The sequence below is a fragment of the Staurois parvus genome, unplaced genomic scaffold (genome assembly GCF_062004578.1).
Source record: "Staurois parvus isolate SC_StPar_1 unplaced genomic scaffold, SC_StPar_1.0 ptg000745l, whole genome shotgun sequence".
In the NCBI taxonomy this organism is placed as follows: domain Eukaryota; kingdom Metazoa; phylum Chordata; class Amphibia; order Anura; family Ranidae; genus Staurois; species Staurois parvus.
In genome coordinates this window covers 1,837,193-1,862,921 of record NW_028318541.1, presented here as the reverse complement: position 1 = coordinate 1,862,921, position 25,729 = coordinate 1,837,193, and the positions used below count along the sequence as shown (strand labels likewise).

Genomic DNA, 25,729 nt, shown 5'->3' with positions numbered 1-25,729 from the left:
TCCATCATAGCAGTCACATGATCGGGATGCCCACCTGTCTCCTGGAATTTAGAACCTCTTAAAGGGCCGGGAGGCAGCAGCATTAAAAGATTAAGGAATTTCATCCAGATAAATTACAAACCAAACAACCCTGAGGCAGGGGGAGGGTTTTCCTTGAAATGTGTTGGCTGTATTATTTGCAATAGCTTGTACTGATATTATATACAGCCAAAACATTTTGTGGAAAGGCCTCCCCCTTCTTTATGGCCATACAATCAATTTTGTCCAGAATCCTTAAAATGCCATTGAGGCTGAAAAAAGCTGACATAGTATACATATGGCTATGCATGGGTCAGCCACTTTCATTCCCATGTAGATACTCCAACACCTCAGCTTTGTTTCAGTCTCAAAGTAGGCATTTTAGAATTTTGCTCAGAGAAAATTACAAACAATACATTCCTGAGGAAGAGGAAAGGCCTTCTTCAAAAAGCATTGGCTGTTCTTTCATATCAGTACAGGCAGTTAAACGTAACACTGCTAAAATATATCCAGGAAGGACCACCTCCTTCTTCAGGGCCATATGGTTTGTAATCAACCATTGACTGTATTGTATTCAATAAACATTTGATATCAATACAGGCACTAAATGAAATACAGTCAACATGTTTCGAGGAAGGGGCTCCCTCTTCTTCAGGGCCAAATGGTTTACATATAATCACTGGCTGTATTTTTATATCAATAAACATTTTATATCAACACAAGCTATTGAATGAAGTACAGCCAATATATTTTGAGGAAGGGACTCCCTGTTCTTTAGAACAATATTGGTTTAGAATTAATTATTGTCTGTATTTTTATTGAATAAACATTTGATATCAATACAGGCTATTGAATGAAATACAACCAACATGTTTCAAGGAAGGGGCTCCCTCTTCTTCAGGGCTACATGGTTTTTAATTAACCATTGGCTGTATTTTATTCAATATACATTTGATATCAATACAGGCTATTGAAATACAGCCAATATTTTGAGAAAGGGGCTCCCTCTTCTTCAGGGCGGTATGGTTTGTTATTAACCATTTTCTGTATTTTATTCAAAAAAATATTTCATATCAATACAATCTATTTGTAGCAAGTGCTCCTAACCTCCAGACAGCCGAAAAACACCTTCAGAATTCACCTCCCCCATAAGCCTCAGATGTTGATTGGCATCTGTAACAACATTTTGTTCTAGACCAACCATCAGATGGCCAAACCCAGGGTCCCTAGTTCCCTCTGACTTTATTGAATGTCTTTGGGCAAATCTACAGGACCTAAATTCCGTCTTCATCAGCAGATGACATGAAGCTCTATAGATGTTCAGGCAGAAATGTCACAACGTGAACAGTTATTAAACACCGGCTTTATTATATACACAATTATACACACTTGTTAGTCACCAGCGATGTGTGTTTTTTGTTTTATTTGTGAATCAGTGCTCTCCGTAGCTATATTAATATATAAATATACTTTAAGGACTATTTTCTTAAACACAGTTGGTTTTCCAGTTTTGGTCATATATAATGCCATGTAAAAAATACAGCTGTTAGAAAAAATATCTGCCTGGGGGACCTGAGGGAGCGACTCTAAAAGGTGTTTGGATTAGATAGTGCTTCTCCCTTCCTTCTCATCTGTAGTGTCCTCTGGCTATCATTAAGTGCCCTACTTTTCAAGGAAATGGTACGATCCACAATCCCCACAATTCTATTGGCCACAGAAGACTATTTGTGTTGCTTCAGGGACAAAACCATTTCTGCACACATATAGGGAACAATCCTTTTTTTTTTTTTTTTTTTCACCTGACAGTTTTTAGGTTTATAAAACATTTTTGAATCATTCTGTTTTCGCTTTATGGGCAACGCCAAGAAGGTAAATTGTTTGGAGTTTTGCGGTGAGTTCCCAAAAAATAAAACTAGCATAACGTTTTAGAGCAGCAAGTAATGTGTGAGACTTTCAACAGGTAAGCTGACAGCCAAACATTTAGGAACCCATGTCGCCCTTTCATCCTCGAGATCCAAAAGAAAAAGCGTCCTGCTGCAAAACGCTTTGGCTTCCTCAACAGTCTGGTGTTCAGCCCTGAGAATATGCAATTGAACTCCACCATCTGGGCCAACATTTGGGCTTCAACATTAACTTGAATCTTAAAAATGAAAACCTACCGGCAAATATTGACTTTGCTTTTTTTTCCCCCTCTAAATTTTTTGCTGGAAATTGTCGAACCTATTTTCCACGTTTGTGATGTTTTTGCTACAAAATAACAAACAAACAAAAAAAAGCAACAGAAGATGAGGTTTTAAATACGAGTCAAAAATAACTTACTAAAAAAGTTATCCCTACCCAGCCCTGTAACAAAGACAGTCAGTTGCCTTTATAGTTTTTCATTTTGTGTAACAGTTTTTTTTCATTGTGCTTGATAATCAAAATTTTGCTAAATAATGTTTAGAAGAGTTTTTTTGCACTCTTTTCATAGTGCAAATCTTCAGCCATCACAAAGTAGTTGGTGTGTTCAACAACGTAACCTTAGGAGAGGAAAATCTACAGTTCCTGGTGACCTCCAAAGGGGTCAACTGATGGGTCCTGGTAACCTCCACAGAGTCAACTCATGGGTCCCAGTGACCTCCACAGAGTCAACTGATGGGTCCCAGTGACCTCTACAGGGTCTCCTGATGGGTCTTGGGCCCCCACAGCCATCGTCCAGTTTCATCATGCCTCATAGCAGTGACAGCAGACTAGCCCACATTTCAGGCAACGTCCTTAGAACTGTGGAGCCTTTTCACACTGGAACAATGTTTCTTGTTGGCTTTTTGTAGACAGTACCATCCACACAGAAACAAAATGGTCCTTCGAACTGCTCGGCCTGCTTAGTGCTTCAAAAATTACTTCTTACAAAAAGCATATTCCCCAGTGCTATTTGACGTGTTCAGCTGCATGGGAAGAACAGTAGTACTTTTTATGGGCTATAAACGTGGAAAGGCTGCTGAACTTGATGTTGCAAAGTCGACAGTACCTGTGATTTCCATTGGGCAGAGCAGAAGACAGACTGGCTTTAGGAGGCTGCATGGGTTTATCCCCAGGAAGAATAACGTGTGTGGGCAGCCTGGTTTCAGCCACAGGATTTAGAGGAAGAGCTGGAGAGCTTGGCAACAGAGGCCTTGGAGTGCTGGTGAGCACTGGCCTTGGAGTGGTGCTTGAAACCGGGCTGCCATTGGAGGAGGATGAAGAAGAGGATGAGGAGACAGCATCTTTGCAGTTCGCAGTGTCTCTTGGCAGCCCTTGGCCTTGCAGCGGAGAAGTGGACGAAGTGGGTGGGCTGGGCAAGCTATTCTCAGAGGAGCTGTTTTGCTGAACCCGAGTGGGCAGTAGCACCTCCATGAACGCTGTTTGTAAACGGTGACCCGGGGTGGGTTTGGCCAACAGCAGACCATGGACACTTCGGAAATGTTCGAGAAGGTCTCCTCTGATAACCACATTAGGAGGGCAATAGGGGCAGGTGGTGGTAGCAGACGGGGAAGCCTCAACCGAGCTGGTGGTGTACTGTTGCAGTGGTTTTGTGTCAGGAACAGAAATGTAAGGTAGTGCGACTGGCTGGATGGAGTCGCTCCCTGATGCTGGACTCAGAGTTGCTCTCCTCTCTACTTTCACCCTCACACCATCCTCTCCTATCTTCCCTGAGGCATTGAGAGGGGATTTAATTTTCTGAAGTTGCTGTAAGGCTTTCTGCTGTAAAGGGGCTGCCGGGCAGGAGAACTTCTTGTGAGTCAGATAGCTTTCCAGGCTGTTGAAGCTTATCTGACAAGCTGTGCACTCATGGTAATCCGTCAGAGGGACAACCGCTGCGGCAGCTGGTGGTGGCAGCGGAGACTCCACAGAAAGACGTGGCTTCTTACTTAGATCGATAGGCCCCTCTGCCGCATCTGGGCTGGAGCTGGGCGAAGGTACAGTTGGTGCTGCTATCAGCCCTGGCATGAGTGGAAGGGCCTCCACCCGGGTCAGTGGGAGTAACGCTGGAGGAGTTAGGTCTGCAGGGGACACGCCATGGATTTCATACAGCTTTCTGCGTTTCCGCGTTCGTGGAGCAGGCTGAGGTGTGTACGGTGGCCCGGGCTTATTGATCACTCCGCTGCGCCGCAGAGGAGGATCATGACGTGATGCGCAGTAGAAGCGCTTGTGCACTACATAAGTCTCATGTTTGCTGAAATGGATGTTGCAAGCTTCACAAACAGTACGCGTTAGATCTACTTCTGCGTCTTCCAGCAGACCAGGGCTCTGGCTCCCCTCACTTGCGTGGCCACTGCCAGACACTTCATTTTCTGTTCCGGCGCCTTCCTCCACTTTTATCTGAACAGTTGAGGTGCTGCTTTCCGCTGCAGTGTCTTCTTGTTGTGGACTCACTCTCTGCTCATCAACCGCTGACACTGCGGGAGCTATGGCGGCTCGCACAGGATGCACCTTCAACTTGCGCCCACTGCCTGGATTTTCATCTGTCATATGCCGCCCAGAGCAGTAAAGTCTTTTGTGCACATAATAATTGTTGATGTTGTTAAATGTAATCTCGCACTCGTAACAAGTAGCACCTTTGGGTGCTGGAGTTCCTGTAAAGCCAACAGAAGTAATGGCTTGTCCTTGTTTCAGGCGGCTGTGTACCAACTCTGACATCTTGGCCAGGATCTCCGAGGCTTGCGGGACGATAGCGGGAGCTGCCTCATGTCCAAACACATACTGAGGCACTATGATTGTCCCCCCTCCAGCGGCTGCTCCCAACTCATTGGGGACCGGGCTCGATCCCGGGGTAGGACTGGAGATCTCAGTCTTAATTTTAATAGCTGGAGAGGGAACCAAAGCAGATTCATCTCTAGCCTCAGGGCTGGTAGAAACCACTTCACTGACTGGTCTCGGTGCATCTGGTTCCTCTTTGATGTGGACTTTCAGAGGAGGATCCTCCATACCTGAGGAAGAGGAGGAGACCGGCGATCTAGCATCTCCATTTTTCAAGCTATCGGGAGGCAACTCCTTCTCTGCATCAGATGGGTACTTGGGGGACCGAGAGATGCCTGGGAGGGTGGCAGTAGCGTGCATGATCGCATGCTGTTGGAGACTGACAAGGCTGTCTGCCAAGAATCCGCATAAGCTGCACTTCAGAAGGCTGGAGATCTGATTTACCCCTGTAAAAAAATAAATACAAACATGAGTAACAAAGAATAAGCTACATAAAATTAAAATGGGCAGAGTGGACCTGAACTTAAAACATCAGACTTTTCTATGTTATAAAGAACATTTAGAAAAGTTATTTGTATCTAACTAGCACCTTGAAAGATCACCTTTTTGTCTGGAATTTCCCCAGAAAAAGATCAGTGCACTTTCTGGCCTAGGCACTCCTGTTCTGTAGCCTCCTAGTTGTATATCTGCAGTATGAGATCATCTAAGGCACTGCTGCCTCCGACTGCTAGTCTCATCAGATTTGAAGGGAGGTTTGACTACTGTGCTGCTCCCTATTCGCCTTGCTGGAGACTTTGACACGAGGAAAAAAACACTGCCTCTGCCAAGATAGCCACCTCCACACAAAGGCAATGTGCAGAAACGGGCTCAGTATGTCAATAATGGGAAGAAGACCAGCCGCAGAGAAGGTTGAGGTGTGTAGACAAAAAAGGGGTTACTTACTAAAGCTGGGGAGTGCAAAATCAGGCTCACCTCTGCATAGTAACCAATCAGCTTCCAGGTTTTATTGTCAACCCTTAATTGAACAAGCTGAAGCTGATTGGCTAACATGCACAGCTGCACCAAATTCTGAATGCACCTGTTTTAGTAAATCTCCCCCATTGTGTCTCTCTCAGAATTACTACTTTTTTTTTTTTTTTTTAACACATTTCTCTTGGAAACACCTTAATTTACCTCTTTGCTTCCTGTTCTCCTACTCCAGTGCTCTGTGCTAGCATAGGTAATGGTCACAGCTCCAACCACAAATGTACTGATGTAGAATCTTAGTGCTGAGAACAAGAAGGGGTGTGTCTGACCAGGGTTTTTTTTTTTTTTTTTTTTTAGTTTTCTACTTTTATTACAGATGTTTTTGGAAATATTAAAATAATACCAGTGGGCCAGCATACATCTGTATTGAGGCTATAAGGTACAGCAGCTGTGCTCACACTTCACACCGTGGGGATGAGTGTCTTTTTTTTTTTTTTTTAGAATTTAACTTTTTATTTTGTAATTATACAAACGACATTAAAACATTCCATCTTTTCTTCCCTAAATAAATACATTCTATAACCCCCCCCCCCCCCCCACCCATCCCACCAACGTTGTCTTATCTTTCTCTATCTGTATCCGTTTCTCCATAGCTTGTTATTCCGACCAATCTCATCATGAATTCTTAGGCTACCTCCTTTACTTTAATTAGTTCTGCATAAGTTTCTGAGGTTTTAAAATTCAACCAAACACTCCATATTCCTTTAAACATTCCCATCTTATCCTCCTCTAGACATCTCAATTCCTCCATTCTGAAAATGCCCTCCACTCTATCCAATCCACCACCCTCGGAACCTCTGCCACTAACCAAAATTTTGGTATCAAACCCTTTGCTGCACTGATTAAATGGTACAATACTTTATTCCTATTTACTTCCACCATGGGCTCAGAATAGTAGAATAAGCATTTCAGTGGATCTCCTTGGATATTTACCCCGTATATTTCCTTGATATATATAGTAAGCTATTTCCTGACAATAAACCTGTATCCTCGGGCAACTCCACCAGATATGCTCCATATTACACTTTTCTCCACATCCTCTCCAGCACCATGAGGGGGGGGCTTTCCCTTGCTGCTTATGGGTTATACTGGGTGTTAAATACCATCTAGCCAAGCATTTGTAGTTCATCTCTACTGTGCGCATGTTTATTACCTTGTGTGTTAGGTTAAAAATACCTTCCCTTTGCTGAGGGTTGACTTTTATTCCTAGTTCCCTTTCCCATTTGCCTAAATATCCAGGGGGCTCTACATCCTCTAACTCAGTGGTTCTCAACCTTCCTAATGCCGCGACCCTTTAATACAGTTCTTCGTGTTGTGGAGACCCTCAACCATAAAATTATTTACCCAGTAATATAATTCATGAAGTGTCGTTTTACCTCCAATACTGCTGCTTTCAACACAGTAGCTGCTTTCAGCACAGTAGCTGCTTTCTACACAGTAGCTGCTCTTTACACATTGGAAATATGTGTTTTCCAATGGTCTTAGGTGACCCCTGTGAAAGGGTCTTTCGACCCACAGGTTGAGAACCACTGCTCTAAGTCCACAAGGATTTTATATATCCTAGAGGTGATATGTTTTGGGCTTAATTCAGCATTCATTAATTTTTCAAACTTTTTCATTTCTCCTACATCCCTCAATGGTTGTGGTAAATTTGCAACAAAATGAGATAACTGGTTATACCTCCATCCATCAATTCTAACAAAGAAATTGTCTCACCAGGTCTGTTACAGCGCACTGGGTCAGTCTCTTGTGCAAAACACCCGGCACAAGAAAAGTGGAGGCTATTGGAATTTTACAATAAAAGGGTCAGCTGGCAACAGCAAAACCTACCGGAGTTGGATGGCTTGACTGCGGGCAGTGTTTTCACGACCGGGTACACGTCGACCTTTGACCCAGGCTGGCAGATCATGTGATTGGTTACAAGGTGGCTGTACAGAATGTCTCGGGTGGTGGAGACAAAGCCACAGCCATGGCACACACCTAAGAGTAGAAACAAAGACAAATCAGATCAGACTGCGTTCTAACCAACTGGGTCTAAAGACTTTCATTACAGAAAGGGAAAGGCTAGAACTCTCCATAGGGGTGGCTGTTGCGTGTGTGTATATTCCATGTTACTCCAAAGGGAATACGTACTACTGCCATTTTTCAACAGGTGCCAAACAATTCTTTCACATACATATAGCTGTTCACGGCTGGAGCCCCCAAATGTCATTTTCTGAAGTCTGTTTACCTTGACCTAGCGACAACCGCCCCCCCCCCCCCCCCAACGTCATAACAACACAACAAGATTGCCAGACCAAATGGTGAAAGAGTCCAAATAATGGTAATGGATCATCCTATGGTCACATAAAACAGCCAATGTGTTCAGGGGGTTCAAAACACTCCCCATTCCTCAGGGCTATGAAACAGATATAAATGAAAAAAAAAAAATCAATAGAGTCCACCTATGATAAAACTCGTAGTATATACATATATAAGATCAAAATCTATGTTATAACCCTGATGAAGTTTTGAGCCCCTGAAAGGCATCATTTTTTTTCTCCATTTTATAAGCCCCAGCGCCTCTTGGAAATGTCTTTTTTATTACCCCTTACCCCAACAGTGTTTAGGCTCCATGTTTGGTTGCTCCAACACTGCCTTGTGGTGGAGGTTTGCACATTCTACATACATTTGGAGGGGGACAATTGGAAGGAACTCTGCAAGGGAACGAGAGACCAAATAAAGCTGTGCTGTGTAAACCTTCCATGCCGTCTATTGAACAATGTCCTCACATCTGCATCACAGGCTGAAGGGAAAGAGTAAGTTCACTTAAAAAAAAAAAAAAAAAAAACTAAATGGGCAGCACAGTGGCTAAATGGTTAGCACTTCCGCCTGGCAGTACTAGTGTTGTTGGTTCAAATCCCAGCCACGGCACCTCCTGCCTATTCTCCCTGTGCCTGCGTGGGTTTACTCCGGGTGTTCCGGTTTCCTCCCACACTCCAAAGACATGCTGGTAGGTTAATTGGCTCCTGTCTAAATTGTCCCTAGTATGTGTATGTATGAATGTAAGTTAGGGACCTTAGATTGTACGCCCCTTGAGGGTTAGGGACTGATGTGAATGTACAATATATATGTAAAGCGCTGCGTAAAGTGACGGTGCTATATAAGTACCTAAAATAAATAAATTCACATTTTTTTTCAGGTAAAGGTTTTCCTGGGAGCCTGTAAAGCATTTTACCCGTAATCAGCAGATCATTGGTGCAATGTCAGGTTGCTGCACACATTCAGTACAGCTGTCTACCCTTAGCACCCATACAGGCAGACAGTTACTGAAGTCCAGGAAGATTAATGAACTAGAGAGCTCAACCGCTCCCTTGCAGATCATTGAGAACTACAAGCCGTCTGCCACTGTAGGGAAGGTACTTGTAGTTCATTCATTCACAGAACTCTGAATAATGCAGCTGTGTGTCCTGTACGGCCAAGCTGTTTTTGAATTGACAGAGGGTGCGGGGAGAGGATCCCTGACTTGCTGTGACAATGAGAGATCAGGCCAGGGTGCTGGAAGGTGCGTGAGAATCATATTACACTTGAATATGAGTGCAACATGTTACTAAAGGTGATCTTAGGAGGGCACTCTTTATGTCTGGAGGAAAAGAAATTTAATCTCCAAACACGGAAAGGTTTCTTCACAGTGAGAGCTGTGAGAATGTGGAATAGACTCCCTCAAGAGTTGGTTGTGGCCAGCTCAGTGGATTGCTTTAAAAAAGGCCTGGATTGTTTCTTGGATACACAGAATATAACTGGATATAACATTTATAGGTAAAGCTGATCCAGAGAATATCCGATTGCCTCTCGGGGATCAGGAAGGAATTTTTTTCCCTGCAGGAGCAAATTGGGTCAGGCTTTGCTGGGTTTTTTTTTTTGCCTTCCTCTGGATCAACTGTGGGCATAGGATTATAACTTTTTTTTTTTTAATGGTTGAACTGGATGGACGTTTGTCTTTTTTCAACCAGACTAACTATGTAACTTCTCCTTTAATGACTGAAGGAACAGTAGGCATTAAAGGTAAGCCCAACCACTAGCTTGGGGACAAGCAACTGCTGACCTAGAGCAGGGCTTCTCCAATTCTTGGTGGCCACGAACAACTCTCATTAACAGACCGGCAGCAGCAATAATTTCTGTACTTCTTCCAGCTGGAACTTTTTAACAAAACTTGTGCGTCTACCTGAACGTTCTAATAACATGAGCCATTCTGAAGCCACTAAGACCCAGCATTGAGTAGCATGAGTCCAGACCAATGATTTGCAGAAGGTGGCTCATAGGTGTAATGGTAGAAGCAATGAGCCCAGCAAATCAAAATGATCGAAGAGGAGAGGGTGCGGGTTATTGTACCATTCAAGGTGTCGGTGTGGACCTTCAGGTGGCGCTCACAGTTGGCCTTGGTGGTGAAGGCGGACAGGCAGATCAAGCACACAAACGGTCGTTCTCCTGCGGGGAGATAAGACAAACAGTTAGCGCCACCCCTGGGCACCTCGTTATCACAAAGCAATAGTCACCACTTTCACTCACAGAGAGAAGCGTGCACGCTCTGATTAAGATGGTGAGATAACAGCCCGCACTGTGATTCATCTGAAGGGGAGACTTTGAACGCAGAGAGTGGAACATCGTATGAAATCCAAGAGATGGGAGATGAAATGCCTGTCTCAAGTGCCAAAAATGTTCTATCATCGGCTACTCTCCTGAACTTATCTATGGAGGAGGACTCGACTATTCGCATACGATCTGCTGCTGTACTGAGGGGAGCAACAGAGGACAGACAGATGCCGGAATAACAATGGGTTAACCGATCGCATACTGAGAAGGCAGTTTTATCCAATCTGCTTTACTGCAGACTTGACCATTAAAACAAGTGTTTAATCAGTTGGGGACATTAGATGCCCTCGACACGTCCAAAAAACCTAACTTAAGTGTGCAAGGTGGGTGTAGTAAGACCTGTTCTTTTGTTCTGCTGCCGTTCCTACCATGCACTTGCTGGCAATTTCCAACGGCCAAAATGGCTGCCGGGAGCTGATACGCAAATACAGCCACTGTAGAAGCTGCTGCTATTTTAGAACAGACGTTCAGACATATTGTTTATAAACATTGCTCAGACAGGGAAAGATACAAGGTAACATTGTTTATAAACATTGTTCAGACCAAGAGAGATACAAAGTAACTCTGCTCTGTTTCAATCATCTGCAGATCAGAGGGATTAGCTTCCGTTTTGCACGTGATGTTGGTTAAAGGAATCTGACACATAACAAAAATAACATTTTAAATGTGTTTCTATTTAACCCTCTATAATGCCTTAGTTTACCCTAATTAACTCCTGCTGTCCAAAGGCTAAGTTCACCACTTGCATAAAAGTGAAAAGCCAACAGTAAGTTAATTAAAAAAACAAAACAAAACTAAAAAAAAGTGAGCAGCTTTGAAAAATATTGATTATTGTAATTGCCTATACCTGTGGTCTATTTTGTCACTGCCAAAGCCTGGCCGAAAAACTAACATATACAGTTATTTCCCCATCCTGTCTTGTTGCTAAGACATTCCCCATACCTGCCAGCATCACAGAAGCAAGTGTTCTTTCTAGTCTAAAATCCACGAACGTGCAGTATGCTCCCTCTTCTCCAGTTATGGCAATGTACCAGCACAGAATGAACAAGCTGCATGTATCCTGACCGCAGTGCAGATCCAGATTCCCCTCTGTGCTGCAATGTATACTTTCATGATGGTGGAGCTGATTGACAGGAGGGTGTATACCTGCAAAGTGTGCAAAAGGGCACTAATATGGACTAATCTAATCTCTGGCCTTAATATTAACCACTTCCTGTCTGTCCCATGTACATAAATGGCCGGACGGGAGCAGTGCAGGAGCGGGTGGCCATTTATAAACGTCCTCCCGCTTTCCTGCTTGTGCACGCTCCCTGGGAGCACGGGGAACCACAATCCAGTGCCCGCTGTGTGCTCCGGACACAGCAGAACACCGATCGCTATACGGGACCTCTGTGTGAAGTCCCGATCATGTGATCACTGATTGGCCAATCAGTGATCACATGAATAGTAGTAAGCAAGATGTCACTTCTGACATCATTGCTTACTACTTGTGAAATCTGTGAATGATAACAGAGGTCACATGGTACAAGGCTATTCACAACAGCCTTGTACCATGTGACAAGCTGTGACCAATCACAGCTCTCACAGTATTTGTCAATGGCTGCAAGAATGCAGCCAGAGAGAAGGAGAAACCATTGCTTTTACTGCATTTATGGGTGTAAAAGCAATCAGTGTAAAAAAAAAAAATCTTCCTCACCCCCCAAAAGTAGTACAGTGTCACTACGGTGACACTGTACTACTACGGTGACAGTATGTTAAAAAAAAAAAAAAAAAAAAACAAAAATAAGAATATAAAAAAAAATAAAAATTTACAAAAAATTATAATTTATAAATTATAATTTTTGCTTATAAACTAATTTGGGTTTTTTTTTTTTTTTACTAAAAAGATAATTGAATACATTTTGGCCAAGATTTATGAAGAAAGATTATTTATTTGCAAAATTTTATAAGAAAAACACTTTTTTTCAAAAATTTTGGACATGTTCATTTGTCATTCAAAGTGTGATAGCACTGAAAGCTGAACATTGGCCTGGAATGGAAGGGGGTGAAAGTGTCCGGACTTGAAGTGGTTAAAGAGAACCAGTCATCTTGGGGCCTATTCAAAATTGGAACTAATCAGCTTTAAGTTAGAAGTCTTCAGGCTTGATAATGAAAAAGATACTTAATATAAGGAGAATTCTGGAGCTGAGAGGTCCTGACCAAACAAATGTCCAGACCAGGGGCAGACTGACCACTTGGAAACTCGGGCACTGCCCGAGGGCCCGGGGTCAGTAGGGGGCCTCATGAGATGCCCCTGGTACCTTTTTCACAGGCTTTTCTGAGTTTGGGCAAGGACACAGGGGCCCCATGATCCCCTGTTGCCCAGGGGCCCCATGAGTTGTCAGTCCGTCCCTGGTCCAGACCACACACTGCTGGTTTTTTCCTCAATTTCAGTGACCTTTATCAGAACCCCTGCTCTGCTTACATCGTTACTTCCCCCCGACATGACTCTGGCGTGCTTAACTCCAAATCCGTGTTTAACCATCCCAGTGATAATTCCTTACTTGAGGATGAAATGGTTGGGGAGAAGATATATTAACTGGGAGTAATAATGTAAGAAGAGCCATGTAATAGTTCAAATAACATTTATTGAAAATTAAGGTAAAAAATACCCAATGGCACCCACAGCCAATGGGCACATGAAAGTCACCTTGATCCGTACAACTTGAACAAAAGCAATTCAGGGACATATCGCTGTCCAGGTCTTTACTCACCACTATGGCTTCTCATGTGAATCTCCAGGGAGCTGGCACTGGGGCAGCTCTTCTTGCACTGCGGGAAGGGACAGACCCGCTCGTTGGGGTAGGAATCTTTCGGCTTCTCTTCCACGGTGGGGGAGGTGGAGCTCTGGCGGCTGGCGCAGTAGTACATGAGATGGGCCTGCAGATTGCGCTCGCTGCGATACCAGATGCCGCAATCCTTGCATGGAAAAATGTCCTCTGAAATAAGAAAGATGTTCACAATTGTGATATACCATGTTGGCTCATATTCTCAGCAAATGTTCTGCATGTAGATAATAGAGATTCCCAGCACAATCCAAAGAAATAAATGGCTTTATATGAAAGCATCACTTTCAGGAAAACTGAAAGTAACATTGTTTTTATACACTGTTCAGATGGGAGATAGAGATTCAAAGTAACATTGTTTATAAACATTGTTCTGATGGGATATAGAGAGATGCGATGTAACGTTGTACTGATGGGAGATTGAGCAATGTTTATAAACAATGTTACTTTGTATTTATCTCCTATCTAATCAATGTTCATAAACAATGTTACCTTGTATCTCTCTCTATATCCTGGCTGAGCAATGTTTATAAACAATGTTACTTTGTGTTACAGACAGGATATAGAGAGATACAAAGTAACATTGTTTAGAAACATTGATCAGGCAGGTGATAGAGAAATTCAAAGTAAGATTATTTGTAAGCATTGTTCGGATGGGATATAGAGAGATACAATGTAACATTGTACAGATGGGAGATTGAGCAATGTTTAAAAACAATGTTACTTTGTATTTACCTCCTATCTAATCAATGTTTATAAACAATGTTACCTTGTATCTCTCTATATCCTGTCTGAGAAATGTGTATAAACAATGTTACTTTGTATTTACCTCCCATCTAATCAAGGTCTATAAACAATGTTAACTTGTATCTCTCTACATCCTGCCTGAGCAATGTTTATAAACAATGTTACTTTGTGTTACTGACAGGATATAGAGAGATACAAAGTAACATTTTTATAAACATTGTTGGGACAGGAAATAAAGAGATACAAAGTAACATTGTTCCTTTTGTATTTACACAGTTTCATTTATATGCACATCAAGGGTGAGTTCTGGTTAATAACTGGTCCACTTTAAATCACTACTTACTGTTAACCACCGCAGTGGCCAGGATGGCGGCCATACCAGCTTGTTGTGGGAGAAGCTGGAACTCGGGCTGGCTGGTGATCTCCTGCGAGGTCTCTCCGGGTTCCTCCTTTATGCTGAAGTTAGGGATGGCTTGGGGTTCAGCCATGAGGAAGGCCCGGATGACTTCACCTTGTTCTATGACCTGAGATGTCTTACACCAGATCTGGTCCCCTAAAGAGAGAGATATGGAAAGTTATTTCAAGTTTCACAAGATGCAGAGTGACCATTTAAAGGGGTGTTCACCTCATTTTCTTTTTTGCTGGCTAAAAAAACTACAAAACTGCACCACTGACTCTAATGTGTGTTTTATAGCCAGATTCAGTAGACTGTTCACAGTGCTTCCATGCAGCACTGTCCATAATTCGGCACTGTCAGACCTGCATTGGGCGGAGCGGAGAAGCAACTTTGCACTTCCAGAAGCCAAGGAACTAGTATTGCCACACAACTGCCCAGGCTCAGTGTAAAGCAGCAGGATGAAGTGCGCTGGACTACATTGAGTGTATTGGGCAGATACATTCAATTTGAAAGTTTTTTTTTTTTCCAACACATCATGAAAGCAGCACACGGGGTCTGGGCACTCACCTTTCCGGTACAGGACGGAATTGGCTTCAAACTCACAGGGGACGAGAGTCACATTTTTCAGCCAGCAGTCTTCATCCACCTCCAGTGAGAGAGCGCCGCCCTGCAGACACAGACAGAGTATGACAATCATGAGTGACTACACCAAAGCTGAAGTTTAACCTGTTATATATATATTATTATTATACAGGATTTATATAGCGCCAACAGTTTGCTCAGCGCTTTACAATATAAAAGGAGACAATACAGCATCAATACAGTTCAATACAAGAGGGATAGGAGGGCCCTGCTCCTTGGAGCTTACAATCTAGGATATATTATATATATTTTTATATATATATATATATATATATATATATATATATATATATTCCCTTCCCCCTCATCAACACAGTGATATTTTTAAAAAAACCTTTCCTTTTTTTTATTGCATAACTTATTTTAGATCATCATTGGTCTCTGTGCTTGTCTATACAATGCAGGCAGATCATGGCTGGTGGGCTGCTGTACACAGCTTCCCGAAAACATCCCAGCACCCTGCCTCTGTACTCCTTTCAAGAGCCCTCAGCCTTGATGCAAGCAGTGGACTGGCTCTTGGGAGGAGTTACACAGATATCACAATACCGTTGGGTACTCCTAGGTAAGCTGACTCAGGTGATGCTGAGACTTCAAGATTGGAAGAACTGAAATCCAATGAATGAAAGGGGCGGGCCAGGGACCGTCAGGCTGGGTAGGAAAGAGCTAGATGATGCTGGACATCCTCTAACCAGGAAACGAGGCGGGCTCTGTCTGATTTGCTGTATCTTCTAATGCACAATGTGAGAAGCTCACAGTGTGCAGTGAAATCTGTATTTTTCAATCCAGGAGAGGAGCCGGTACAACTGCAGGGAAGGCTGGAGGTCAGATTTAATCATTGCAACCCGGCTGGTAAGTGGAATGATTTATTGGTGCCAGATTCCACCTTCACTTCTTCCTTCAGCTTGTAAAAGGCAGAACCACGGCAACACCATCCTCACCGATAGAAACCTTTCCACCATCAATGACAAATAATAACTTATAATGTGGGCGGCACAGTGGCTAAATGGTTCCGCCTGGCAGTACTAGGGTTGTTGGTTCAAATCCCAGCCACGGCACCACCTGCCTGGAGCTTGCATGTCCTCCTTGTGCCTGTGTGGGTTTCCTCCAGGTACTTTGATTTCCTCCTACACTTCAAAGCTATGTTGGTAGGTTAAGTGGCTCCTGTCTAAATTGTCCCTAGTATGTGTATGTATGAATGTGAGTTAGGGACCTTAGATTGTACACCCCTTGAGGGTTAGGGACTGATGTGCATGTACAATCAGGGGTGGACTGACCATTTGGAAACTCGAGCACTGCCTGAGGGCCCGAGGTCAGTAGGGGGCCCTATGAGATGCCCCTGGTACCTTTTTCATAGGCTTTTTTGAGTTTGGGCAAGGACGCAGGGGCCACATGATCCCCTTCTGCCCGGGGGCCCCATGAGTTGTCAGTCCGCCCCTGTGTACTATATATATATATATATATATTCTGTAATAAATAAATAATGATACAGACGGGCCATTCAGCGATTCCCCAGCCCATCCACTAGGTGGTGATCCTGCCCCAGCAGCGAGGGTCTTCGGAATCGTTATCCTTCGATCAAGCGTTATTTGCAGAAATATTAGCAGGCTGTACTTTGCTTGGGGGCCTGACACTGCGATTTGCAGACGGCGGCTGAAATGCCCACCGAAATGTGCCCACGCCAGCAATTCCCACATCCCACTGATGTACGGCGGTCAACGTCTTCCTCGCTGTGCTAAAGAGACCCTGTCTACGGTACAGAGCGACAGCTACTGCCAATCAGCAGGTTGCAGCATGTTCATTCCAGAGGCTCCGGTGCCTCATGCCTCCCTCCTGTCCCTGCGGTAGAACAAAATTTCCAGGAAAAACAGCTGCCGCTATTCCTTCAAGGTGGCACTCACATCTGACTGTTTCTACAACAGGTGCAAAATTGCGCATTTTTGCATGCGTTTATGAAATGCAGAAAAAAAAAAGCGTACGCCATGTTTGCAGTGTCGTTCGCTGATAATGGCACTCCAACACGCCAAGCAGATGGGCAGTTTTGCAGCATCGAAAAACATGCAACCAACGTGGCAAAACTCAGGATTACAAACATGCAGGGCTTAGCATGGCAAAGTGCTACATCCAGTGGCGGACTGACCATTTGGAAACTCGGGCACTGCCCGAGGGCCTGGGGTCAGTAGGGGGCTTCATGAGATGCCCCAGGTACCTTTTTCATAGGCTTTTTTGAGTTTGGGCAAGGACACAGGGACCCCATGATCCCCTATTGCCCGGGGGCCCCATGAGTTGTCAGTCCGCCCCTGGCTACATCCAATACTTCGCCGTGTTTGTGACGCACAGCGCAGTCCATCGCAGTGAAAGGGATCTGCACGTAGCGCCAGAACACGCACAAACACGCGACAATATTGTGCCAGTCCTTAATAGGGCCTAGAGGACAGGTGCTGTTTATTTACAATCCCATGTCACATGTAACAGCTAAGGGACCTCAAGCAATCAGAATCCATCTTTCTGGAGGTTACTACCCCCTGGGATCATCAAAGCTCTCTTCTGATTGGCTGCAGTGGATGGACGGACATTCTTAGTATTACTTTAACCCCTTGCCTACTGGGCACTTTTACCCCTTTCCTGCCCAGGCCAATTTTCAGCTTTCAGCGCTGTCGCAATTTGAATGACAATTGTGCGGTCATGCAACACTGTACCTATATGACATTTTTATCATTTTTATCACACAAATAGAGCTTTCTTTTGGTGCTATTTAATCACCACTGAGTTTTTTTATTTTTTTGCTAAATAAAACAAAAATCACCTCAAACTTTTGACAAAAAAATGCACTTTTTGTTATAAAATTTTGTAAATAAATAACATTTCTTCATAAATTTAGGTCAAAATGTATTCTGCTACATTTCTTTGGTGAAAATAATAATAATAATTGAATTTGTATTTTTTTTCAAATGTTTCTATTATTTTTTTAATTTATTACATTTTTTTTTTACTATTTTATTTTTCAGCACATTGTGACCAAAGCAATACAATGTTACCATAGTAACATTGAACTACTATGCGCAAGTGATCAGGATTTTTTTTTTAACATTCAATGGGGGAGATTTACTAAAACTGTTACACTCAGAATTTGGTGGCCACCTATGCATGGTAGCCCATCAGCTTCCAACTTCAGCTTGTTCAATGAAAGTGTCACTAAACCCACAACAGGAAATCTAGTCTGTATATGCAGTAAAGCATGCTTGTTATACACACTATGGAACCTAAGGGGTTAATCCTCCACACTGTAAAAAGACTGATTGATCCTCTCCTCTGATCCTCCCCTTCTAGATAGTACAGAGCTCTAAGAGTCACTCTGCACATGCTCAGTTTAGTGTGTATTGCAAAAGTTTTATTTTTTTTCTTTGGACAGGTGCCTGTGATCAGCACAGGGCCAATCAGCACTGTCCAGACAGGTCATGCAGCCTCATAGGACAGTCAGATTGCAATGAAAACTCCTCCTACAAGATTAACCAGTGCTCACCTGGACACTGATAGAAGTCAGCTATATACTGCTGACTAGAAAAGGTATTTAGCAGTTTATATTTACTAAAACAATTGCATTTCCATGTTGTGTGTACTGTGGGGAGACCAGATATAGTGAATGCGGGGTCACGGGCAACCAGATATAGTGAATGCAGAGTCCGGGGAGACCAGATATAGTGAATGCAGGGTCCGGGGAGACCAGATATAGTGAATGCAGGGTCCGGGGAGACCGGATATAGTGAATGCAGGGTCCGGGGAGACCGGATATAGTGAATGCGGGCTCCGGGGAGACCAGATATAGTGAATGCAGGGTCCGGGGAGAGCGGATATAGTGAATGCAGGGTCCGGGGAGAGCGGATATAGAGGATGCAGGGTCCGGGGAGAGCAGATATAGTGAATGCAGGATCCGGGGAGAGCGGATATAGTGAATGCAGGATCCGGGGAGACCGAATATAGTGAATGCAGGGTCCGGGGAGAGCGGATATAGTGGATGCAGGGTCCAGGGAGATCAGATATAGTGAATGCAGGGTCCGGGGAGATCGGATATAGTGAATGCAGGGTCCGGGGAGACCGGATATAGTGAATGCAGGGTCCGGGGAGACCAGATATAGTGAATTCAGGGTCCAGGGAGATCAGATATAGTGAATGCAGGGTCCTGGGTTTAGTAACACTTTTAGCTTTGGCAATAAAACCTGGAAGCTGATCAGTTCCTATGCAGAGCTGCACCAGATTTTGCACTTTCCAGTTTTAGTAAATCTCCCCCATTGCATCTTTTTATTTCACACTGGAACTGATCCATACTTCAAGAGCCTGCACACGGAACACTAAAGATAGATAAGGTTGTTCATTATAACATCAAAATTGCTTCTTCTGTATAGGTCAATGCAAGGATTAATGTTACAATGTAATACAGACGTCAAATAAGACAATCTCACAAAATCTGTGGGTGCAGTAAACAGAACACCCGAAAAAGTGCTCATTTTCCACTGCTAATTACTCCTCAGAGGCGCCAGGAAGGTATATGTGCCATGATCCAGCCACACGCCTAGATTTAGTTTCTGAAATGGGAATAAACAGAGCGGCTGCAGCAGGCCTGGCGTTTCCGCGCTGGAAATACTCAGCCTCTCCGAGTCCCTAATGAATATTAATGAGCGCAGAGAAGGAGAAATTAATCTGGCTGATCCTCAGATGGCTGCGTCAGTAACGATATGAAATCTAATTATTCCTTCCAATATTTCTAAGACCCTCGAACGGGGGAGAGTTGGCGCTACTCAGCTCCAGCTTATCACGGCGATGGGGGCCGCGTGTTCCCGGAGCGATAATAAATGCCGAGCTTTGCTGATGATGCAGAAAACGGCGCTCATTGTCACACACACACAGGCTCTGCCTGGATCCTTCACCTTCCCCCGGTGCCACTCAAAGCGCCAAACGGCCATCATGACATCACCCACAATTAGGCAAAAAAAAAACCAAAAACCACGTGAGTCAAATCTTTAGGCTGGAGGTTCTGGCTGACAAAAGCACACCATTGCCGCCTCCCTGATGGCATTATATGGGTGGTCATGGGGAAACATTTTTTTCTGGTAAGAACATTCCAGCCACATATAACACACGTGTAATGTGAATGCGCGTTGTCGTGCGTTTTTTTAAACATCTATTTCAATTCTGTGCGCTTATTGTGATGCGTTAAAGAGTGGCAGAACATGTAGCGCGAAAAAAAAAAATGGCGTGCAAAAATAGATCGTGTCATTTTTTTTTTTCCTCGAGCTCTGCGTTGATGTGAACTGACGTTGTAGGATGAAGTGAAAATGGGCCCCCAGGCCATGAACAGCAATAGGAACCGAACAAACCTGAATAAAAAGGTGGATGCAGTTTTTGGACTCTTGCTGCGATCATACATCAGAGATTGGATAAATGTGCCAAAACTATCTTGGGAGAATGCAAAGGGGGCGGGGCCAGGATGACATTTGCACCTTTTTTTTCTTTTTTTGCGCTATAGGAATCGTTCAGTTTAGGGGCTCATTACAAACAATGAGGGGGGCCATTAAAGTCACAGACTGCGCACCCTAAAAAACTGGGTCCAATGCCATTGAATCATGGGAGTTTTTCACCCCATGTTCAGATGCCATGCTGTGGAGGAGGAGAGGCCGGACACAAAATCGACCTTTCTTGATTTCATTTTTTGAATGCAAAGCTGAGCTGCTGATAGTTTATCGAACATACAAAAGGATAAGTCCCTGGGAACAGCGATTTCCCACTGAGCTACAGTGTGTATGGTGAGCCCCATGGGGGTACATAAAGTGTGATATAGATGGGGTACAGAGAGCAGGAGTATATTATTATTATACAGTATTTATATAGCGCTAAAAGGTTTGCTCAGCGCTGTACATTATAGTGGGGGACAGTACATGAGACAAGACAGTAACAATACAATACACGAGGGGGTCAAGGGCCCTGCTCTTTGGAGATTACAATCTAGGAGGGAGAGGATAGTGGTACAGGAGGAAGTGGCTGTGGGGGGTGGAGTGGTAGGAGGAGTGGAGGAGATTGGCTGTTAGGTGAGGGCGGGGTAGGCTTCCCTGAAGAGGTGGGTTTTCAGGGTGCGCCTAAAGGTGAGGAGGGAAGTTGACAGTCTGATGGATTGGGGTAGTGAGTTCCTGAGGATGGGGGGAGTCCTGGAGAAGTCCTGCAGTCGGGCATGGGAGGTGGAGACCAGGGAGCTAGAAAGTAGGAGGTCTTGTGAGGAGTGGAGTACAGGTTGGGTGGTATTTGGGTATCAGGTCGGTGAGGCAGTTTGGGGCAGCGTTATGAATGGCTTTATAGGTCTTTGTTAGTAGTTTGAATTTAATGCGTTGGGTGATCGGGAGCCAGTGGAGGGAATGACAGAGGGGGGTGGCAGAAACGGAGCGGTTGGTAAGGTGGATGAGTCTGGCCGCTGAGTTCAGGATAGACTGAAGCGGGGATAGTCTGTTATGAGGCAGGCCGCTGAGAAGGGAGTTGCAGTAGTCCAGACGTGAGATAATGAGGGAGTGAACGAGTTGTTTAGTAGTGTCTGGGGTTAGGAACGAACGTATTTTGGAGATGTTGCGGAGGTGGAGTCTGCATGAGTTTGCCAATGATTGGACGTGGGGTTGGAAGGACAGGTTTGAGTCTAGAGTGACACCTAGGACTTTGGCTTGTGGGGTGGGACTGATGGTGGAGTTGTTGGTCGTGATGGAGGGGGGGGGGGGGCACGGGCTGGGGGGAAAATCAGGAGCTCGGTTTTGGAAAGGTTCAATTTGAGGAAACGGAGCGTCATCCAGTCTGATATGTCGTTCAGTAGGTAGGTGATACGGGCGGAGACTGAAGGGGTGAGGCGAGGGGTGGAGAGGTAAATTAGCATGTCATCGGCGTAGAGGTGATAGTTGAAGCCGTGGGAGTGTATCAGTTTGCAGAGGGAGGAGGTGTAGATGGAGAAGAGAAGGGGCCCGAGGACTGAGCCTTGGGGGACCCCAACAGAAAGGGGGAGAGAGGGGGAGGTGGTAACGTTATAGGTAACGCTGAAGGAGCGTTGGGATAGATAGGAGGAGAGCCAGGAGAGAGCGAAGTCTCTGATGCCGAGGGAGTGTAGTTTGTTAAGGAGGAGAGGGTGGTCGACTGTGTCGAAGGCCGCGGAAAGGTCGAGGAGTAGGAGGACTGAGTAGTGGCCATTAGCTTTGGCAGTTAGCAGGTCATTAGTGATTTTCAGTAGGGCGGTTTCAGTGGAGTGTAGGGGACGGAAGCCAGACAGTAGTGGATCAAGTATATAAGGTGCAGTATGGAGTGCAGGGGGTATACTGTGTACACAGAGTACAGTATACAGCACAAAGGTATATATCAACTACAGTGAATGCACAGGGATATATACAGTGTACAGGGAATACGGTATACAGCACAGCAGGATATACCACATACAGGGAGTGCTGTATACAACACAAGGGTATATACAGTGTACAAGGAATACAGTATACAGCACAGGGGTGCATGCCACTATATTGAGTACAATATACAGCACCGAGTATATACCGTGTACAGAAAAGACAGTATACAGCACACAGATATATACCGTGTACAGAGGGTGCAGCATACAGCACAGGGGTATATACAGTACCAAGTAATGGGAGTAGAATATACAGCACAGGGCTATATATTATGGACAGGGAATACAGTAAACAGCACAGGGCTATATACCATGGACAGGGAATACAGTATACAGCACAGGGCTATATATTATGGACAGGGAATACAGTATACAGCACAGGGCTATATACCATGGACAGGGAATACGGTATACAGCACAGGGCTATATACCATGGACAGGGAATACGGTATACAGCACAGGGGTATATACCATGGACAGGGAATACGGTATACAGCCCGGGGCTATATATTATGGACAGGGAATACGGTATACAGCACGGGGCTATATATTATGGACAGGGAATACAGTATACAGCACGGGGCTATATATTATGGACAGGGAATACAGTATACAGCACGGGGCTAAATACCATGGACAGGGAATACGGTATACAGCACAGGGCTATATACCATGGACAGGGAATACAGTATACAGCACAGGGGTATATACCATGGACAGGGAATACAGCATACAGCACGGGGCTATATATTATGGACAGGGAATACAGTATACAGCACGGGGCTAAATACCATGGACAGGGAATACGGTATACAGCACAGGGCTATATACCATGGACAGGGAATACAGTATACAGCACAGGGGTATATACCACGTACATTATACAGACTCTCCTCCCCCTGCTTCGGCAGGTCTGTAACAAGATGTGTTGTTTTCCCCAGGAACAAAGAGGTCAGTGTCTGCTCTGAACTCTACTGATACCATCAGAAACTCTATCTAGACTGCATCCGCTGCACCGCTTATCCGAGGAAGGCTGCTTTAAATCCTGGCACAGCTTCCAGCACAGCCACAGATCAGCATGGAGGAGGGAGTCGGGGCACTCCATCTCTGCCTGACCCCCACCCCTGCTATGTGTATGGGCAGAGAGAGGCATGGAGGAGGGACTGTGGTGGTGACATTGGAGTGTAAGCTCCTCTGGTTCAGAGACTGATGTGACTGGCTCAGTGTTCTCTGTACAGCACTGCGGTATATGTCAGAGCTATATAAATCAATAATAGATTGTAAGCTCGAAAGAGCAGGGCCCTCAATCCCCTCATGTTTTGCATTGTATTGGTATTGTTCTGTCACATGTTCTGTCCCCCTTTGTAATGTACAGCGCTGAGCGAACTATTGGCGCTTTATAAATACTGTATAATAATAATAATAATAATAGAGGGTGACTGTGGGGGGCATTAGAGTGCAAGCTTCTCTGGTGCAGAGACTGACTCAGTGTTTTCTGTATAGCACTGTGGTAAACGTAAAAGTTGATCTGTTGAAAGCAAAAGAAGGCAAGCCAGCAGAGGAAGTGTGATGCTTTGGCCACTGTCCTGCAGGGACACCTTGAACCCTGCCATTCATGTGAATGTTACTTTGACATGTAACACCTATTTAAACATCCTTGCTGACCAAGTAAACCCGTTCATGGAAACTGTATCCCCTGTGGCTTCTTTCAGCAGGATAATGTGTCTGGCCACACTGCAAAATGGTTCAATAATATTTTTAAGAACAAACCAACAAGTTTGAGGTGTTGACTTGGTCTCCAAGTTCTCCAGACCTCAATCCAATTGAGCATCTGTTGATGTGCTAAAAAAACAAACAGTCTGAACCATTGAGGCCGTGCCTCGCAACTTGCAGGACTTACAGGATCAGTTACCGACTCTTGGTTCCAAATTCCACAGCATACCATCAGAGGTCTAATGGAGTCCATGTATGGGTGGGTCAGGCCTGTTTTTTATTGCGGCAAAAAGGGGACCTATTCAATATTAGGTAGGTGGTCATAAAGTTATGGCTCATTGGTGTAAATAATAATAATAGTGTTTGACTTGGGGGGGGGGGGGGATAGAGTGTAAGCTCCTCTGGTGCACAGACTGGTATGAGTGGCTCACTGTTCTTTATACAGATCTGTAGCATAAATGAATGCATCTGTAGTTATCAATTTCAGATGACCATTTGATTAATCTGGGAGATGATGCAATAGCATGACGGAAAATCATGTATGTGATCGAACCGCAATCCTCCCACCAGCAGTGCAGAGTTGGGTGGATAGGCAACCAGCAGAATGACTCGGAGGACAGGCCTGGAGCACAGAGGAGGATGTGACAATTAGTGAAGAAAGGGATTTAGAGCCAAGAGTGGGGAGGGAGGAGGAAGTGGAGAGGATGTCTGAAGTGCTAAGGATGACCATTTGCATCCTGCCCCTCCTGGAGCTGCCCTGATATCAGGATGGGGAGCCAGGCAGAGATGAGCAGGGCTGCAAACCATCAAGACACCCGATAACGTTCAGGGCGAACACTGAAAACACCAGCAAAAATATTTAGACAATAAATGAAGTATTGGAGGAAGGCAGGCCACTATCTGAGCAGAATCAATCATTGGCCTGTCTTGTGTCTGGACTAGTGGCGCCACAAGATCATAACACCCCAAACGGGGGAGATAAGGGGTTAATGAAGGATTTCATTCCGCAGAGATAACGGCCCTCTATCGTTATCACAAACCCAGCTTGCTTTCGTCTAATATTTCCAGCGTTAACCTTAAAGCGCAGCAGATAACGACCCCGCTCCCCCTGCCCCCACCCTTTGCTTTTCTCCTGCTGCAAAATACAGAAACTCAGATTTTGCCATTTTTTTGGTCATCCTTCTATTAGACCCAAACTCTCAGTCCCTCTCTCTTCCATAACTGTCCTCTTATAGACTCAAACCTCTACATCAGTCTCTACTCCACAACTGTCCCTCTTATAAACCCATACCCCTCCGTTCCTCTCTCCTCCATAACTTTCATTTCACAGCCCAAACTCCTCCAACCTTCTCTCCTCCACAACTTTCCTTTCAAAGATCCAAACCCCTCTGTTCCTCTCTCCCCACAACTGTCCTTTCATAGCCCAAACTCTTCCATCCTCCTCTTATCCACAACTGTCCTCCTTTAGACCCAAACCCCTCTGTCCCTCTCTCCTCCACAACTTTCCTTTCATGGCCCAAACTCCTCCGTCCTTCTCTCCTCCACAACTTTCCTTTCATAGATCCAAACCCCTGTCCCTCTCTCCCCACAACT

The 25,729-nt window shown here is 44.6% G+C and overlaps 1 protein-coding gene across 1 annotated transcript in view; it reads right to left on the bottom strand.

The window, feature by feature from the left end:
• Positions 1 to 1,361: 1,361 nt before the first annotated feature.
• ZFPM1 (zinc finger protein, FOG family member 1) overlaps positions 1,362 to 25,729 on the bottom strand; it is a 150,971-nt gene continuing 126,603 nt past the window's right edge. Inside the window, exons 6-11 of the mRNA XM_089654125.1 lie at positions 14,929 to 15,028; positions 14,308 to 14,517; positions 13,146 to 13,370; positions 10,132 to 10,227; positions 7,591 to 7,740; positions 1,362 to 5,180 (exon numbers count right to left, since the gene is read on the bottom strand). Of these exons, the coding sequence (XP_089510251.1) occupies positions 2,926 to 5,180; positions 7,591 to 7,740; positions 10,132 to 10,227; positions 13,146 to 13,370; positions 14,308 to 14,517; positions 14,929 to 15,028 (3,036 nt within the window). The 3' untranslated portion in view covers positions 1,362 to 2,925. The remainder of the gene's footprint in view (positions 5,181 to 7,590; positions 7,741 to 10,131; positions 10,228 to 13,145; positions 13,371 to 14,307; positions 14,518 to 14,928; positions 15,029 to 25,729) is intronic.